This window comes from Oreochromis aureus, linkage group 5 (assembly GCF_013358895.1).
Source record: "Oreochromis aureus strain Israel breed Guangdong linkage group 5, ZZ_aureus, whole genome shotgun sequence".
Lineage (NCBI taxonomy): Eukaryota > Metazoa > Chordata > Actinopteri > Cichliformes > Cichlidae > Oreochromis > Oreochromis aureus.
Genome location: NC_052946.1, coordinates 7,460,943 through 7,480,058, shown reverse-complemented (window position 1 = coordinate 7,480,058; position 19,116 = coordinate 7,460,943). Strand labels below are relative to the sequence as shown.

The following is a 19,116-nucleotide window of genomic DNA, read 5'->3' as shown; positions in this document are numbered from 1 at the left end:
CGCATGTTGTATAAAATGCTTTGAGTGCATGAGTAGAAAAGTGCTATATAAAAGTCCATTTTATAAAGCAGTTGCTTATTGCTATGTGATAGCCATTAGCAGATTTGGAGGTAGACTCCAGGTGCCTTATTCGTGGTAAAACAAGAGACAGACTTATCTATGAGGATTTTTCTTTTTTTACAAACTAGCTTCAAATGAATGAATATTAGTAAATTTTAAAAAAATTCAATAAACATTGTTAAACATTAACAAAAAGCAGCAGAGCTTGTTCTTTTTATTCTGTTATTTTATTACAATATGACATTACAAATAAATGATGTAGACTGTTTCAAAATGACTGGGGATTTTAAAAGGCAAACAGCTAAAAAACAACCATCACAAACCATGCAAATGTATTCATTACAAACAAAAGTATTAGTTGGGACTTTTATAAAATATGAAGCAACTTTCGCTGCTGCTGTCAGCTGTTCGACTCAAATTGTACATTTGGACTTCACTAAAGAGAGAAATACTGTCATGTAAAGAGTTTCATTAATTTCATCTAATAACTATTTAATTTAACAGAAAATACAAACAAAGAAACAAACAAAAAAAAAAAGACTGTCAAGAAAAGACAGATTTATAGATTTCACAGCCTCCCAGTTTGGGCCAGAAGATTGGAACCTTTCTGCTTCTGTAAACACCTCAGACAGGCCTGAGATCGTCAGAGATTCAATCAATCCTGCGAGGCTGATCTGGATCGAGAGCGAGACTTGGAGCGGGAGGCGGAGCGCTTGGCAGGGGACTTGGACGCCCCCTTGCTCGGGGGTGATTTGGAGGTACGTTTCTCTCCCCTACTCTCCGAACGGGACCTTGATCGGCTTCGTGACTTCTTACTGGACGACTTCTCCTTGGAACGACTCCGGGATTTGCGCGCGGCTTTGACTTTGGATGAGCTCTTGGAGCGAGACTTCCGAGTGCTGCTCTTGGAGGGACTGTGAGATTTGCGAGTGCGAGAACGAGACTTCTCTGGGGATTTAGAACGGGATTTCCTCTTGGATCTGGAATGCGACTTCCCCTCTGACCTGGAGCGAGATCGCCCTTTGCTGCGTGACCGAGACCTGGAACACACAGAGAGGGAGAGGGAGAGATAGAGGAATAATTCATCACCAACTTGGTCAGGTCCCTGCACACCATCAACTACCAGGTTTCAGGACTGAGATGTAGTAAACAATCATAGTAACTGGGTACTTTGGCTTTCTCTGACACCATATTTCCTTAATAACATGACAAAAACATGATTTCCTGCAGCTGAAAAGTTTAAAAAACTGAACAGATGAAGAAGCAGTCCACATGAAAATGACAAATGGGTTTGACGTCTTCGTCAAAGCGCAACCACTAAAATTAAAACGGCTGCTGAAAAGACAAAAAGCTAAATGTGCTTAAAACATGAGACAAAGCCATTCAAATGTAACTGACCGTGAGCGGGACCTGGAGGAGCTTCTACTTCTGCGGCTGTGAGAGCGCCGTCTGCTACGAGACCTGTGGGTTCGAAAGTAAAAACAACCTTAAAGTGGACGTGGAAATCTGCTCAACACCAACATTATGTGTTAAGTTTAAAATAATCTTTAATTATCCTGAACAGCAATAACAGATAAAACATAAGAAAAGAAAAGTGAACAAACAACAAGCATGAAAACATTAAGCCTCAGTTACCTGGATCTGCTGCCAGAATACGAGCGTCGGCGGCGAGGTTTGTCTTCCACCAGACGAATCTTCCTTCCATTAATATCAGTGCCGTCCAGTTTTTCCAGAGCTCGTTTCATGTCTGAACGGGAACGAAATTCGATGACGCCCTCGTTGGCCCGTCCTTTATGAGCGTCAGCATAGGTTACTTCACCTGCCTGCCTCATAAAGTCCTATGACATAAATAAAAACATGACTCTGAAAATGACTGTGGTTAGTTGTGGATGACATGTGGCATGTTAGCTCCATCTACCGTCTAACAGAGTTTGCACTGGACATTATTAAGCTGTTCCCACACAGAAAGCAATTCGCTTGTTGCACATCGATTTGAAACTGAAGTTTGGTTGTTCGTGTAGCAGCTAATCAAATCTCAAAACAGATTCATCCTGTAGAAGGTTAGGTCCAGGCTAATTTTTCTTTCTTGCAAGGGCAACTGCCATCCTCTGGTGACATGCAGAGGTGGTCAGGAAAAGGAGACAGGAGATACGAAGTCTCACCTTAAGGTCCTGCCAGCTGCACCTGCTGGACAGGTTCTCCACAATGAGGCGGTGTTCAGTGCGAACAGGTGGCCCGTACTTATCCCTGCCGGTGCGATTCCAACTGCTGTAGCCTCCACCTTCAACAAAGACAGAGAGACTAACATTTCATTCAAGGCCAGAAAACTTCAAAAAAAAGGACTCCAAACTGGCCTAAAAAGACTTACTAGATCACTGCAGACTGAACCTCTGTTTTTTGTTCTTAAACCTCCCTCAGCTATTAATTATACCTTCAACTAATACCTGTGAACCTGTCTTAATTGTGAAAGGGAACAAAAGGGGATTAAAGATGCCAGTGGTTTTTAGTATAAATCCCAGAGTCCTATTGATTTTTTATATGTAGACAGGGATCGCTTAATTTAGCATTTAAAAAACAGAGAAAATGTGCAGCACCCTATGCCCTGTGGACAAGGAATAAAAACCACTTTAATAAGAATTACACAGCAGTTCTTCTCCTTGAGTTGTATTTATTAAACAGCTACAGATTTTACTAAATATACAAAAAAAGGATTTTTTATTCTGTCCTTATAAGACACAATCTAACGCCTCTTTTTTTCTCTGTATATACTGGGAATAATGTGATGCTTGATTCTTGCTGTTGAAGCTGTTTTAGAGTCTAGAGTTTAAATATAAGGTAAGGCTCTTTCTAAATTTCTTATTTTCTGGTCTTACTGTACAAAAAATATGCCTTGAACTGAACTCTATCCACTTGAAACTCAATGACACAAACATGAAACCTACCAAACTCTTTTACTACAGAGTACAGGGAGCCAATTCACAGGCTCAAACGCGTGTTGGCTCGATCCTCTGCGACATGTCTTGCGTCAGTAAAACCAACAGGATTCCTCACCATCACCCTGGTCTATTGGAAAAGGGTGCTGTCATCACGGCTTCCGGTTATGTCAACCAATGGTCAAAGGGCAAAGGTCACACACACATTTCAAGGGAGAAAACCCAGGCCAAACAGGTCAGGCAGTCATCGTTACCCTCATTGGACTCGGACCCAGCCCGCAGTGGACTCTTTCAAATTGAAACATCAAGCACTGTGTTAATGTCGACTTCAAATTGAATACATCGTAGCTTCACAAGTCTTACCTTTTCTTTAATCACTGTTACTCATTGGATTTTAATACAGTTCTCTTTACACAAAGGCACAATGGATTTGAGTGCTAATGGGAATAGACGTATAAATTAGCAATGTGTATGGCAGGGCATGTCACATGAGTACAGGCAGCTTCAGTGAAACTCATTTAATTCTTTGCTTCAAGAGTCAGTGCAAGTGTAGCTCACGTTAGTTAGCACAACGTGTAAGAACCCCACGTCTGTATGACAATCATGCTTTGCTCTCAATCAGACGTGTTCAACTTACTACGTCCCCCATAGCCATATCCGTCTCTCCTGGGTCCACGGGCATGCTCGATAACGACCCGCTCTCCACAAAGTTCCTTTCCATTCAGCTCATACACAGCATCATCAGCATCTCGCATGTCCTCAAACTCGACAAAGCCGTACCTAAGAATCAGTGTGCAGGAGTCAAAATAATGGCAAACACTAGCCATTAATATCATTACCAATTAATGCAAATGATTCATAATTAACTCTAAAGACTGTCTAATATGGCAAACTTTTAATCAGCGGCTAAGAGAACTGCTTTGCAATTTAAAAACCCCGGTGCTCCTGTCAAACTTTACAAGCAAGGGAATAAAAGGATTTGGGAAGCTATGGCAATTAATCTAGGAATATTTCTGTAAGGTTTATCATAGACTCTGACTCTATCTGATCTGATTTTGTAATTATATGCAATCTATTTCTCTAATACAGCAATTATCTGAAACTTACACTTAACTATTACATTTGTGCTCAGCAGCCTTCCTGTTTTGTAGGCATATAACCAGCTGGCAGCCAGCTGATAGAGTCCCCTTGTTTGAGCTCACTGACAAATTCTCATTCAAACTGATGATTGACCCTGTAGCGTTTCCCAAGCAGCTAGTGTAATGTTAGCGAAGCAAAATTAGCTAAAAGTACCATAAAGCAGTGCTTTGTAAAACTTAAATGACAAAGGACAGGACATTGTACCCCAAATTCAAATTTTGGCTGACATTAGCGCGGTTAGCACCGCACACTGACCCTACTAGGGCATCAACTCTCGAGGTTAACATTAAAATAACATCAAGCTAGCTAACTAGCTAGCAGCTATGAAAGATGAGACGGTCTTACCCATTTTTCAGGTCGATCTCTAATAATTTGCCATAGCCACTAAAAAACCTTTGAATATCTTTCTCTCGAACATGGTAGCTAAGTTTGCCAACATAGACCCGAGGCATGCCTGAAAATATTAGGCAGAACAAGTTAGACACAACTTGTTTGGAGGTACGCACAGGCCTAGGCGCTGGAGGTTAGACTTCCGGAAAAAAACTTCAGAATAAAAGCTGACGAAAATGTAGGCACATAAAGTACACACTTCAGTTTTGTGTGTGTGAAGCTTGTACATAAGACCTATGCGGTACCTTCACACTGTACATGTCTCTTTTGACTTATGTGAATATTTCGTGAGTACAGCCAAGTCTTTGCCTTGATAAGGAGAATTTCCTGTAGGAATATGAATGAAGGACTGAATCATGTTTATGTGTGAGAATGAAGGCATTTCTCGAACAAATGACAAGCTTGTATCCATTACAACTATTTTAGTCTTTATTAACTGAAAATACATTTATTAAAAAAAGAAAAAAAAAATCATGCTTTCATATATTAATTTTTAAACATTTAGAATTCTTTTGCTAATCATATTATTAGATTATACAAATAAATTAGGGTTTCAAAAGCAAACACATAAAGTATCTCTATAATTTGCTGGGCTCAGTGACTGGTTTCACTCTCAGGACACCCTCCTGGGAACACGAGGCAGCCAGCACCCCATCTCTTCTCCACATTCGGCCCTGCACCAGTCCCCTGCTGCTCCCTGTAGGGCACAAAACAGAAAGTCATTTCAGGAATGGACAAAAGGACAAGCAAAGCATAAATAAATACAAAGTCTTTGAAAGTTAGAACCAAATACACAACAATCATCATCACTGATGATGGTACCCATAAATACTACTGTTACATTAATACTACTTAAGATATGATAAGACTTTATTGATCCCACGACGGGGAAATTTTTACGTTACCTCAGCTCAGGTACAGATATCAGAAGGAAAATACAAAAAATACAAATAAAATAGAAACAAATATAAAATAAGTAAGATAATACACAATATACAACAGTACACAGTATGTGATTATGGATATGGTTGTGGAAATATGCAAGACATAAACTATATAGCTTAACATAACTATTCTACCACTACTATTCCTATGTAAGTAATAGATATCTATAAGTATAGATATCAGACATCAGAGAAACACTTTTTAAATTTTTTACACAGTATTAGTATTATCAATGGTATGCACAGTTATTAGTTTTGGTAGTTATCAACATAATTAGACTAAAAGACTTGAAACAAACACAGGCCCATGATGGATTATAAACACTGTAATGAGGATGGGAACAGATAACTCATGTGGCATAACAATAATCATGCACTGATGAACTGTGAGATTTAAAAAATGAAAGTCAACTTGGTGGAATCAGTTTGCAGTGCCTGCTTGTTTTAATAATAAGACTCATGTTAGTCTACTTTGCATTAGTTTTCACATCAGGAGGTGATATTATATACAGATAGAACTGTATGTGCATGTGTGTAGCAATCATTTGTTAAGCCTTTTTTGCTGCAGGTAATTTTTAATCAGCTGTTTCTGCTGTACTTAAATGTCTAAAATTACATACTAAATTAATGAAATCAAACTAAACTAAAAACAAGAGGGAAACAAACCCCAAAATCCTGAAACAAAATAGAACTGAAATAAATGCATGAAGTGATTTTGGTCCAAATGACCAGCACAACCAGTCTGAGTAGGTACTGGTGTATATGACTTTTAGACTGTACCTGACTGTGTATCTTGTGTTTTTATTGTTACATTCTATTGTTATATTGTTCTCAGCTTCTTAAATCTTACCTTTGAGATCTCTATATCTACATCTATATATCTAGATATATCTCTATCTATCTATAATAACCCATTACAACAAATTATAACAAAGAAAAGCTAAAAACAACATTTAATCTAATAAAGATGAAACACATACCATGTGTTCTCGGGGACAGAAAAACAAAGACTGCTTTTCAAACTACTAAAAGCTGCTAGTTTGAATAATGCAGGACATACACTTAGGTAAGCACTTTGTTTCAAAATAAAAACAAAGTGCTTACCTAAGAAAACAGTGAAGCTGGAAACATGACCGTTATTTTACGGTCATATTCTGATGTTAAAAACATATGCTTTACTGTGTTCTGCATTCGTTCTTGAGATGTGATCAACATACTGACCTGCCCATGGGCTCTCACACTCGTACAGCATCCACTCATCACTGCGGAACGTGCTGTGGAACCACATGGAGTGGTCGAGCGAGGCGGCGAACTTGGCCCTGTACTCTGGGTAAGGCAGCAGCGCTGTGCCCAGCAGAGCATAGTCTGACACATAAGCAGCAACGCAGCAGTGCAGCTTCATGTTACCTTCCCCTACGCAAACACACAACAAAAACAGCTTAGCATGTACCATACGTCTTACTCTGATCTCAAGCACGAGGCTCGATATCTTTGTTTATGGATCGATCTGGTATTACAAATGGCATTTTGGATATGTATGCAGGGCAGGATGACAATGATATTTTACCAATATGTCCTCGTGCTCGCCCCCAAAACAGCCTTCTTGGTTGCTCTGGACCCAGTCTGTAAAAGTGTGCTGGGTTGACTGGTTTTATCTCAATGGGGACTTCATTAGCCAGCAGTTTTTTCAGGCCTTTCTTTGCCTCCTCTGCCAGGTCAGGTTTACTGCAAAACAACCCAGAGACAGAGAGAAAACCCAGTTATATGTTTGTTTTATTTATTCTAACTGCAGTTCTTTAGTAACGCATAATAGCAGTGTTAGCAAAACTGTTGTTTTAAACAATAATAATAAGTTTTACATTTTATGATGTCTATGAACTTCTATGGAACGCCAGGACTGCCATAATGAATTACTTAAATACACCATTAAATAATTAATTAAATGTGGCAATAATTAATTAAAATTGGAATTAATTAATTAAATACATAGTTATGACACATGTAATTAATTAATTATTGCCACATTTAATTAATTATTTATGTATTTCACATTTTAATTAATTATTGACACATTTAATTAATTATTTAATGATATATTTATTTATTTCATTTTGGCAGTCCTGGCGCCTGGCTCTCACCATGAATTAATTTTATCTGTCAGCCTCACCCATCAAACCCAGGGGCGGGGTTAACGCTGCCCATGCAGCTTCTCTAACATTTGATTGGTTGCCGTGCAAAGTAAGTCAAAACAGGTCGATCCTAGATAATCGATTGCTTCTGTAGACTTGAGGCAGTCAGGTGTCCCAGAATGCATTTCAAATCACAGGCAGCAATGGTGGTGGTGTAGTTTTAAAATACCCGTTTTCTGTCACCAACTACACGCGAATGTCGCTACCGTAATCTTCACATGTCTGGTCAGGTTGTCAACATAGAACATGTTTGCAAAAGTGCTCAGATGTTTTCAGAGATTTCACTGCTCTGCTAACAGTCAGCATGCAGAGTGCACCGAGGGGTTACGTCAACCGGTTTGTTTACATATTCCACTTCCCGTGTTCCACATGTTGCATTCAAGATATTCTCATTTTCACCGAACGATCGTCTCTTTCCGCCTGGTCTTGTGTCTCTGTGCTTCTGTAACATAAAGAACGAGCTGACATTTTTCTCACGAAACCAGCGATCAGCTCAGCAGGCCCTCAGTTTACCTGCATGCGTCCTCCTCACCTGTCAGCTGTTTAACACCTGCTGCTAATTCAAGAAACACGCCCACGTTACCTGGTGATCGTCACAGTTTAACTGGGCAGTCGGTGCTCGATATAACGCAATGTCAGCGCATTTTTCTGCACAAGATAAGTAAAGTATAGTATTTTCCCGAGCACAGAGCTGCTGGAGCTATAGGCTGTTTATAGGCAAACCCACTTTATCGGGCGCTGATGTCCAATCACCGCACACAGCTTTGAAACCTCACCTGAGTTTTAGCTCTCAGTGGTTAAACGCTGGACTTAATTCACTCAGGTTTTGTCTGTCGGGTCACGTTTACTTCGCTGTTTTATTTACAACTGAGCAAATCGGTTTGGCTGAGTTCACAACTGCATAGTTTTACAGACCTTTAATGGTTCACTGGCACATGTGTTAGACTGAACTATTCGCTTTTCTTTATCTGGTGTGTTTTGGATTTAACAGTGAATTTTGAGATTAAACTGACTTTTAAAATGTTTTTATACAAAGAGGAAAGAGAAGGTGCATTTCCACCGAGAGGAGCAGAGTTTGCAACAGCATGTTCATCATGAAGACTGCAACCTGGACAGAAATATTATATCATCTGTTTTTTAATAGTTATTCAACTGTATTCTAAGCACCAGCTATCTGCTAGAATTTTTAGAGTTTACTTAACTAAAAATAAATGAGGTTAACAATATTTGTGTAATATTTGTGTGATTTCTCTCTCTCTCTCTCTCTCTCGCTCTCTCTCTCTCTTTTCTTTTTCGGTCATGTTATGTTTAACTGTAAAAGGTTTGTTACAAACTATGAAACACATCGTGCAGACTTCTGGATGTTAGAAGAAAACTAATACTGCTCATGAATGAGACTAAAGGCAGGAAGGTGTCCTTTAAAACTAAACATGTTAACAGGACCTCCCTATTTATATCATAGTGTATGATATAGCACGTGTATTTCAGTAATAGCCTACTGATTTCAGTGCAGTGGTGAACAGTCACACAGCTCACATGGGCGTTATCTGTGATACTCCTTAACTATAATTTATCCAAGTTAACTTCAGTTAACCATTCAGACAGTTCTTTTGCAATGAAAAACATAAACACCTATGCTGCGTACATTATAGCTGCTTATGCAGTAACCATGGTAACCACGGACTCTGGATCGACGGAGGTCAGACAACAATTTTACATGTATGATCTTAAAACAGGACATAGCCACTATCCGTCCTGGCCTCATATCAAATGTGACCGCAGACTGAGTCTATGTTTGACGTTTGCTTTATATCTAATCTTCCTCTCAAACATTTAAACAGCAGCGAGTCTGCAGCTGAGGGAATACAAACTCAAATTGTCGGAACAGGTTCGATCGTGGATTCATTTGGTAATTTATTAAATGTATAACTGTTATTCTAATCTGCTGCTGAGTCTCTTACACTGATGAAAATGCAGATAACACAGATCACGAACACCTGTTCAACCAATCACTTTCATTCCACTTTGATCTGCGACAAACTGACGGTTCATCTCTGTTACAGTGTTGCGTTAGACTGCTATATTTTTGTGTTCTTTATGCTGTAGATTTCCACGTCTCTGGAATAGTTGGCAGTAATAAGGATGATTTTCTGTAAAATCATATTGATATGACCCGTGACATATTCGTAGATGACAGTTTGATAGTCAGCTGTGAAACTCTGGGTTAACTCAGAGAGCTGAAGATATCGTGGAGAGATGCTGACCTCGCTCCGTGGTGTACAGGGCCGTTTACCCTCATGATTAATATTCACGATAAAAATATTAGCCGAACATCATTAAGTCTGTATGTGTTTCATAGTGTCGAACAACCTTTGTACAGTTAAAGTCAGCAGTTACTACATGACGGAAACACCAACGTTTTCTCTTTTATACGTTTATACACAGGTCACGCTGATTACTGAACAAAAACCCAAAGATCAGTTGTTAATCGAATTTATTTGCTCTCTCTCCTCCTTAAACATGTTTTTAATGTTAGTTATAATTCAGAATTGGCGACTGAAACACGAGGACATATCGAACATCAGGAAATAACACCCCGATAAATATAACCTCAGTAAAAGAAGTCAGTGTCAGCGGGGGTTATTACAGCAGTGTACCGGGGCCTGCGCTTTGTCGGCGGTAACAACAGCTCGATTGCTTGCGAGGCAAGCGGGTCTATCCCACGCTTTGCCGTGAGACTGGGCAGACATCTCCGAAATCATCGAAGCACTTTTGCAAAGAGGCTGTATCTTGACAAACCGACCAGACATATGAAGATTAAACCACTACATTCTCGGCTAAAAAAATATTAAAACTGTATTTGGTGACACACAAACAGGGTTTTTCAAAGTTCAGTTCTGCCGGTTGTTGTGGGCTATAAACAATGGCCACCAGGCCAAAGCAATGGTTTTGAGTCGATCAGCGTTAACCCCACCCTCTGAGTTTGATGGGTGAAGCTGACAGATAAAATTAATTCATGGTGAGAGCCAGGCGCCAGGACTGCCAAAATGAAATAAATAAATATATCATTAAATAATTAATTAAATGTGTCAATAATTAATTAAAATGTGAAATACATAAATAATTAATTAAATGTGTCAATAATTAATTAATTAAATGTGTCAATAATTAATTAAAATGTGAAATACATAAATAATTAATTAAATGTGTCAATAATTAATTAATTACATGTGTCATAACTATTTATTTAATTAATTAATTCCAATTTTAATAAATTATTGCCACATTTAATTAATTATTTAATGGTGTATTTAAGTAATTCATTATGGCAGTCCTGGCGTTCCATAAACTTCAAGATTTTTGACTTAAAAAATAAAATGCTAGTGTGGTCTCTGAATCTGGCCTGATTAATGATCCTAATCCTGAAGTTTGCATGATAAATAAAGTGAACTTTTATATGATTATAACTAGAGTGAATACAAAAAAAACAGTACAGGGTACCAGACTTACAAAACTAGACAGATGGATAATGACAAATTTAGCAGACTTTATAGCGTACAGAGTGACTTTAGAGGCCATTCTGCCTCAGGAAGCCTCTAAGGTGCCTAAAATTTACAGAAAACGGTGACTTGGAATGTTATGTTATATAACTTTAAGCACAATGTGGATTAGACGAAGGCATAGTCTAATCCACAATAATAAATAAAGTCAATGCTACCTGAGATAATGGTGAATAAGTTCCTCCACGGTGAGGAGGTCTTCAGGCGGAGGGACCACTGGCATGGGGAACTGGTGCTGCAGGGGGCTGGGCTGCAGTGTTTGGAAGGAGGCTTGGCAGATTAGTATGGGCTGTCCATGCTGGATGGCTTTCACAGAGCGCACGGTGAAGCTGCGGCCGTCTCGTGTGCGGTCCACCTGGTAAAGCACCGGAACCTTCGGATCACCTGGAAAACACCGAGAACAGTAAAGTGCTATCATAATTGACTGAAAATGAAAACAGGTGCACATTTGCTTGTACAGGAAAAGAAGAGGAGATGAAGCTATTTAAGCCAATCTGTATGTTGTCTCTCTCTCTCCATCTCCACTCACTTCCAAATGGATTCTTTGTAATGTTATTCTTTTTACCGGAGCTTCTACTGCTTTCAAATTTCAAATCATCACCGAGGAAGTTCAGCTCATCTTACCTGCTCGCACAAAGTAGCAGTGCAGAGAGTGGGCATACAGGCTGTCGCTGACAGACTTGGCTGCAGCCACCAGGGCCTGGCCAACTATCTGACCTCCAAACAGACGCTGAGTGCGGGGCACCCAGTGGTGGGTCCCCCTGTGGGAACAGAGGATATGCTGCTGAAAGGTAATCAGGGAAATGCTTATAAAAGGTGAACTGAACTTATCACAGAAAGTAAAGGAAATTTGTGTTTGGTGGATTATTTTATTTGTATAAGATTGGAAAGCCTGTTTATTTCCCCTTAAATGGTGCCACATTTGTATCTCTCATCTTTCACCTCCGTTGATGACAAGCCTTGTTTTTCCAGTGAGGGAGATGCCGCCCCACACCATCACACCGCCTCCACCAAAAGCCGATACCCTATTGGTGCAGCAATCAGTGTAGTGTTCTCTGCAGCTTCTCTACACTTTGACCCTATGATCCCATTGCTGTCGCAGAATATGAACTCATTGCTGAACATAACTTTCCTCCCAACACGTTCTCATCCCAATGCCTGCAATGCCACATACCGACGCAATGTGCCAAATCGTCGGTATGTTACGAGGCATGAGAGCCATATATTCCATATTACAGCGAGCGCATCCCCTGTTATATGGAATTTGGCCTTAAATTTGGACTGGGTACTAGCTCAATACAGCTAATGCGGCAGCTTGGTTTTGTGGAAAACAGGCTTGAAGTTGCCCTGTGGGACAGGCCCTATCCATAATTTGCATAAAGTCCATAATTTCGTTGTACATGTACAATGACAACAAAGGGCTATTCCACTGATTCCTGATCAGTCAAACGTGGCATGCTTAGAGCAGAGACCTGCTGACCGCTGTAGGAGGGTCCACGCTCACAGGTGCTGCTTGCTAATCAGGAGCCAATCGGGTTCCTGGTTGTCAACACCCGTGGTACCAGAAGCTCAATAAGAGTCAGCAGCAGAATAAGGTGTCCGGCACTGACAGAGACGGTTTGGGAGGTCGCTGCCTACAATGACGTGTTTTTAAGTATTACCTTCCTGTTGTTTACCGAGCGGGCATCAATGGTTTTCAAACCTGCACATCAAACAGCGAGCTGCAGTGGAAACTTACCGGTACAGGTCGACATCCAGCTTCTCCAGGTTTAAAACGCTGGTGACGAGGACGCTTTTCAGGTCCTGCTGATACTGAGAGTTACGGCTCTGCGAAACTTCATCTTGTTCTGATTTCAGTGCCTCCTTAGCTTCCAAAATATTGTTTTTAGCGATTAAACCGCTACTTTCATGACTTCCGCCGAGTTCTTTCTCCGCCATGTTTGTTTGGAAACGTCTTCTACACTGTAAAAGGAAAAAATGGTGAAATGTTCATAACTGCCACCTAGCGTTGGGACAAAATACAGACATTTACTACTACCATTAAAGTACCAAAGTAAAGTTTCTCAACACTTCAATTAGATCCATTTATTTTGCACTTTTGCAAACACACGGATCAGGTATAACATTATGAACGCCTGACTAATATTGTGTTGGTTCCCTTTTTGCTGTCAAAACAGCCCTGACTCATCGAGGCATGGACTCCTCTAGACCCTTGAAGGTGTGCTGTGGTATCAACACTAAGGTGTCAGCAACAGATCCTTTAAGTCCTGAAAGGTGCGAGGAGGGGCCTCCATGGGCTTGCTTGTCCAGCACATCCCACAGATGTTCGATCAGATTGAAATCTGGGGAATTTGGAAGCCAAGTCAACATGTCAAACTCATTGTTGTGCTCCTCAAACATTTCCTGAACTGTTTTTGCTTTGTGGCAGGGAGCATTATCCTGCTCAAAGAGACCACAGCCACCAGGTAATAGTCTTTTCTACACATAAACATGTTCACTAAAATCTTGACAATGTAAATATGTTTTCAAAATATGTTTTAATTGCTAGTTGTCTTTTGGTTCTGCTTATACATATCAGTAAAACGTTGAGGTTGAGATGGAGATAAAACCTAGACCTTTAATCAGCTGATTTCTATGGGGCAAGGTTTAGTGAGTGTCTATTTAAAGATAATGTGATTGACCGAGCAGCGAGGGAAACTCAGGCACAGGTTAAAGTCCAAAAAAAAGTTGTTCTTTTTTTAAATTTAACCTAACAACATAGTTGGTTAAACCATACAAAAAATCAAAATCTTGGGGCCATAAAAGAGGTCAAAATGACAGAACTCTACTCAAAGTTAACAACAAACAATACTGATAACTCAAACAAACTGACCTAACTAAACGAGACAAAAAACACAAAGAGGGGTAAGACACACAAAACCGAAACCGAAAACTGAAACTAACATAATGAACTCCAGCTTGTTTTGTGATATTAATGAACTAGTGTTTTGACTGAAGTCTTAATCTTGATACTTTGTGCATAAGTAAAAACACATGTGCATGTGTTTCCAGTGTATTTTGCTAATGCCATGTGAAAAAGTTACAAAGTAATAATATATGATAAACAACTGTGTGTTGTAGTAGTCCTGTTTACAAGTCTGATTTAAACAAATGTAATACTTTGTGTTTTTGATGATGTGCCAATATGAAATCTGAAAAGGTAAAAAGTAATAAAGTCTAAGTACATTTGAAGTGGAACCAAAAGACTGCAGTCATGAAACTGCATTTCAAGCATGACAGCTTTTCCTCATTTTTCTAACCTTTGTAATTTTTGCTGATACAGCTCAAGTCAAAAACAAGAGGCCAGCTCATGGTTTTACATCAGAATGCACATGAAGGTGCAGGATCAGGGGAGTTAAGTACCAGAGTAAAAAAACTAAAGACTGTGTGTATGGAAAAACATGACACACAGACTGACTCACAGCCACTGATAATGAATGGGCAAGCAATAAAGTGGACTTGTAAGGAAGAGTTTACCATTGGACGTGGAACAGTTCAACTGTTGAACAACAAAGTTTAAAAAACTGAGAGTTTGGTTGAAACTGGTGAAAATATCCTGATCAGATACACTTAGATACATGCATAGAAAACATACTACTGCTCAAAGGGTTGGCTCATTCTCTGTAATAGAAAACTGCCATATGCTTTAGTATACTGTTACATTAGGTTTGGGTGAAATTTGGCAGATGGACAGCCTCTCTACTTTAAAGATCAGATTCAAAACTTTACTTTTTGATAAAGCATATTGCTGGGGCTGAATCAGGTGACCCTGAGGTAGCCCTTTGTTATGATGCCATAGGATATGACTGCTGAGCAACTTCCCATGATACACTGAGCACTTGTCTTTTACTCCCAATCTGTTGATACACAACCAGTCCTACATGTTATTACTTGACTGGTGCTATAAAAATGAAAATGAATTGAATGAAACTGAATTGAACTGAAATTTAATATAACTCCTAAACAAACTTGAAGTCATTTCACACAATTTGGACATCCAGCGCAATAAAATATACTAAAATCAACCTAAAACTGACCTGGTTATTTAGAGACATCACCAGCAGCTTCTTCTTGAGGTCCTTCTCACCTCTAAAAATCACCAGAGAAGTCTCTGTTCCACATCCAGCAGACCAGCAGCTGTTACATTTAATATTTAATTTAATCATTCTAACCTGTTTAAAAATAAATGAACAAACAAAAAAGATTATTGCTTCATTTTACAATTCAGCCTTTATTTATGTAAGTCCTTAAAGCACACATATGAATTACTCTAGTCATGATATTAGCAGCCAGAGAACCTGGACTTTCATCTGGAGAAAGATTCTACTTAACAAAATGATCATATTTTTTATACAATGTCGACTTTATTGCTTTATGCTGTAAAATTCAGAGTATCTGCTTTATAATAACGAATGGCTTTTTGTTCAAAGATCAAATGTAGTTTTTTTACATTATGAAGATACCTGCATTGTGCAGTCTGGTGTGAAGTAAAAAAATAATACTTCGGTGAATATCTGAATAAGTGCATTTTTCATTTTTACATTAAAGAAGTTCCTCTATAATAACCTCTATATCCTAACCATACAGGTCATAAATGTCTTTGTTACCACAAAATGATATGATGTTCTCCAGAATTCGAATGATTAAAAATGCTGTGTGTTTTCTGAGAGAAGAAATTAAGTAGACAACACCACAGTCAGTAAGAACTTCAGTGCAAATTCACTCAATTTATCATTACTAACTAACTCCCTGCATTACAGAGAGTGAAAGTCAGGATATTGACAGCACAGACATTGATTGTTCTCTCTAAAGTTAGATTTCACACACTCTGGTATACCTCTGCTGTGCCATGCAGCTTGCAGTCTCCTGTCTCTTTCACCCTTGTAATGTCCTCGGGATTCCCATACACTTGTTTGCCATACACCTGCGGTCATTTTTGACCCAAGGACAACACAAGGGTTCAAATTGCACCTTCTGCAAAAGATGTAGTCCACCTGTGTATACCTTCCTCCACTCTTACATGCCACCCTGTGTTCTTCCCTCTTTTTCAAGTACTGTGGTGTACAGAATTGTGGTCGCATCATGCCTCATTCCTGCCACAGTCTTCTTGACATCCAGGTTTTGGAGCGCACACACAGACAAGATTCAACATCAATACTTCAATTTATAGCTTTAAATTTATGATCTAGAGTGACACCTCTTCTGATGTACAACACTATTCACATAGTGTTCCTTCGAGATTACTCCTACTCCAATTCTGTTCTTATCTAAACCGGGAGAACAGTTTGATCCCACCTCCAGGCCTCTTGGCCTTGCTTACCTTTCACCTGATCTCCTACATCTACCTTCCTTCTCTCCATCATATCAGCCAGCTCTCTCCCTTTTCTGGTCATAGTCCCTACATTCAAAGTCCCTACTCAGACCTCAACACTCCTGCTTTTCCTTCTCTCTTACTGCCTCTGTAAAATGGTAAATGGTAAATGGCCTGTATTTGTATAGCGCTTTACTTAGTGCTTAAGGACCCCAAAGCGCTTTACACTACATTCAGTCATCCACCCATTCACACACACATTAACACACTGGTGATGGCAAGCGACATTGTAACCACAGCTGCCCTGGGGCGCACTGACAGAGGCGAGGCTGCCGGACACTGGCGCCACCGGGCCCTCTGACCACCACCAGTACATGCGTAACCCCTTTCCTCTTCCTTTGGCTTCAGCCAACACGGACACCCTGTTGACCAACAGCACCAGAGGCAGTCATTGTTAACCTGGTCCCCAACTGATCCAGTATGGAAGTCACATGCTTGATGCTGGATGGTTGATTTGGCCAAGATTTTAAACCAAATTCTCTTCCTGACGCAAGCCTCCTCATTTGTCCAGGTTTGTAACCAACATCAAGATCTCTCAACTCACTCATTTGAATTTTGTTAAGACTTAAAGTTAAGGGGCACGGGAACACTGTCCTCTAAATGAGATCTATACTAATTTGAACTCGACCTCTGAACCATGTTTGTAGTCAACAGTTTGTGCTATCTGCAGGATTTTCTTTTTGCAGTTTTCTGAGAAACAATGTCACAAAACTGCCTCAGGACTGTTGTGTGGCTAGGCTGATGTCACGGTAATTATGTCCATATTTTCTATATATGGTCTGTAGGCAGAGCTGAGCACACAGCCCTGAGGGACTCCAGTGTTCAGTGTGGTGGTGTTGGCGATACTGTTACCGATCCAGACTGTCTGAGGTCTCGCCGTCAAAAAGTCCAGGATCAGTTGCAGAGGGAGGTGTTCAGGCCCAGCAGGCTCAGTTTTCCAACTTCGGACGTTTTTAGTTTGTTTTTTGTCTGTTTTGGAGCTGACGCAGTGTCTATGGGGGTTGGGGATTTGGGGGGGGGTTAATAAATTTGGCAAAATTTCTAGAAATGAGAGCTGCTCCATCCAAAGTGGGATTGATGCCGTCTCTCCTAACAAGAGCAGGTTTCCTCCAGAAAGTTTCCCAATTATCTATAAAGCCCACATCATTTTACCAAGCATGTTTTATTTCATGCTGGCCATTATTATAAACTTGATGCTATAATGGTGAAAGACACGCATCACTTACCCAGATCATGGCAGAAACCTGCAATTTGCACACAAACGACATCTCGTTCACTGATGTCGAGGTTTGGCTACTTCAACTTCAAAGCTTTTGCAAGTTCTCCTGCTAAAGGCGCCACCCTGTATTACCAAAAACCACACACACACACACACACACACACACACACACACACACACACACACACACACACACACACACACACACACACACACACACACACACACACACACAGTTCATCATGCAGCACTGAAAGAAAAATATTATTAGTGTATCTGTCTGTAAACAAGTGGACGTACCCCTCCATACTGAGTGTTCAAAGCGGTTGTGCAATGCTCTTGGGAAAACAAAATAACCGCCCCGAGGCTGCTTGATGTCTTGTAGTCATAGACACATCAGAGGTGTGTCTATGATCTTGACAAGTAGTGGATGTAACTCAATGTGGCCATGGATGTGATCATTAAACACCTGTGTGGAGAGAAAAGAACAAAAATAGACAAACTAAGAGGGTAATCACTGTGCCTCATACTAGGTAAAATTTCCTGTCACCTTGCCTTTGACCAAGGCACTGGCAACTGGCCAGTTTACTGACGTTATGTATCAGATGAGTTTAATATAAAGAATGGATTTCCCTAAAAAGATCATCAAATGATGTCTTACATTGATAAGACTGTTGATAATAATGTGGACTCTATTATTAAATGAAAAGAACACTTCTATGAAACCTGCTTCTGCTGTTTTTATTTAAAGTTTCCATGTTCACAGGCTGTGAAGTGCTCTGTAAGTGCAATGGATCTAAAACAGTTTAAATCTTCAGTTTTATATCATTCTCAGTCTCCTGTTAAAATCTCAAAGGACAACATTACAGTTTTAGACATTTCTGATATTAACAGTAACTCTGGGCCTCTGTGGGGTGTGCAGCTGATGTCATCTCTGTCTAAAAATGGATAACAAAAAATAGGGAGTGCTAAATCATTCAAATATACAGACTATTGGGTGTTTTGAAACATCTGCATTCTGGATGCTAGACAGAGTGAAACATCTGTTTCGAGCATCCCATCCTATCATTTTGGTATTTTATGCACATTCATGATTTGGATGGAGGTTGTTTAATGAACAGACTGCTATGTAGCTTTAGGTCTCATTGCACCTTATGCGCTTTGTGTTGTATTAGCACCTCAGAGATGCATCTATATTGTGATTAGATAATTAACCATCTGACTGGTTTAATGCATATATGGGCAGCATTTATATGGTAGGTCTTCCTTTA

The 19,116-nt window shown here is 39.8% G+C and overlaps 2 protein-coding genes across 4 annotated transcripts; both read right to left on the bottom strand.

Moving 5' to 3' along the window:
* Positions 1-238: 238 nt before the first annotated feature.
* srsf6b (serine and arginine rich splicing factor 6b) lies at positions 239-4,674 on the bottom strand. Of its 2 annotated transcripts, none has more exons than XM_031748484.2 (6): positions 4,479-4,674; positions 3,631-3,773; positions 2,223-2,344; positions 1,696-1,898; positions 1,459-1,521; positions 239-1,100 (listed from the first exon to the last, which is right to left on the bottom strand). In XM_031748484.2, exons 1-6 carry the CDS (start codon positions 4,583-4,585, stop codon positions 716-718), a joined length of 1,023 nt encoding a protein of 340 aa, XP_031604344.1. In that variant the 5' UTR covers positions 4,586-4,674; the 3' UTR covers positions 239-715. The 2 variants fall into 2 exon arrangements, with proteins under 2 accessions (XP_031604344.1, XP_031604345.1); XM_031748485.2 differs by having other exon boundaries at positions 2,223-2,341.
* Positions 4,675-4,936: 262 nt separating this feature from the next.
* Positions 4,937-17,924, bottom strand: acot8 (acyl-CoA thioesterase 8). Of its 2 annotated transcripts, XM_039611887.1 has the most exons (8): positions 17,853-17,924; positions 15,293-15,427; positions 12,955-13,178; positions 11,841-11,977; positions 11,375-11,600; positions 7,035-7,192; positions 6,689-6,880; positions 4,937-5,220 (listed from the first exon to the last, which is right to left on the bottom strand). In XM_039611887.1, exons 1-8 carry the CDS (start codon positions 17,892-17,894, stop codon positions 5,102-5,104), a joined length of 1,233 nt encoding a protein of 410 aa, XP_039467821.1. In that variant the 5' UTR covers positions 17,895-17,924; the 3' UTR covers positions 4,937-5,101. The 2 variants fall into 2 exon arrangements, with proteins under 2 accessions (XP_039467821.1, XP_031604316.2); XM_031748456.2 differs by lacking the exons at positions 15,293-15,427; positions 17,853-17,924 and adding an exon at positions 13,266-13,392.
* Between the last annotated feature and the right edge of the window lie 1,192 nt (positions 17,925-19,116).

Bases quoted from the DNA above. Each gene is read 5' to 3' on its own strand.
- srsf6b (XM_031748484.2), bottom strand. From the start codon at position 4,585: ATGCCTCGGGTCTATGTTGGCAAACTTAGCTACCATGTTCGAGAGAAA. The intron at 2,345-3,630 runs GTAAGTTGAACA...CTGTCTTTGTTG, and splicing joins ATATGGCTATGGGGGACGTA to AAGGTGGAGGCTACAGCAGT. The intron at 1,522-1,695 runs GTAACTGAGGCT...TCGAACCCACAG, and splicing joins TATTCTGGCAGCAGATCCAG to GTCTCGTAGCAGACGGCGCT.
- acot8 (XM_039611887.1), bottom strand. From the start codon at position 17,894: ATGTCGTTTGTGTGCAAATTGCAGGTTTCTGCCATGATCTGG. The intron at 7,193-11,374 runs GTAGCATTGACT...GTTGTTTTGCAG, and splicing joins CTTATTCACCATTATCTCAG to TAAACCTGACCTGGCAGAGG. The intron at 5,221-6,688 runs GTCAGTATGTTG...TGTGCCCTACAG, and splicing joins GTGTGAGAGCCCATGGGCAG to GGAGCAGCAGGGGACTGGTG.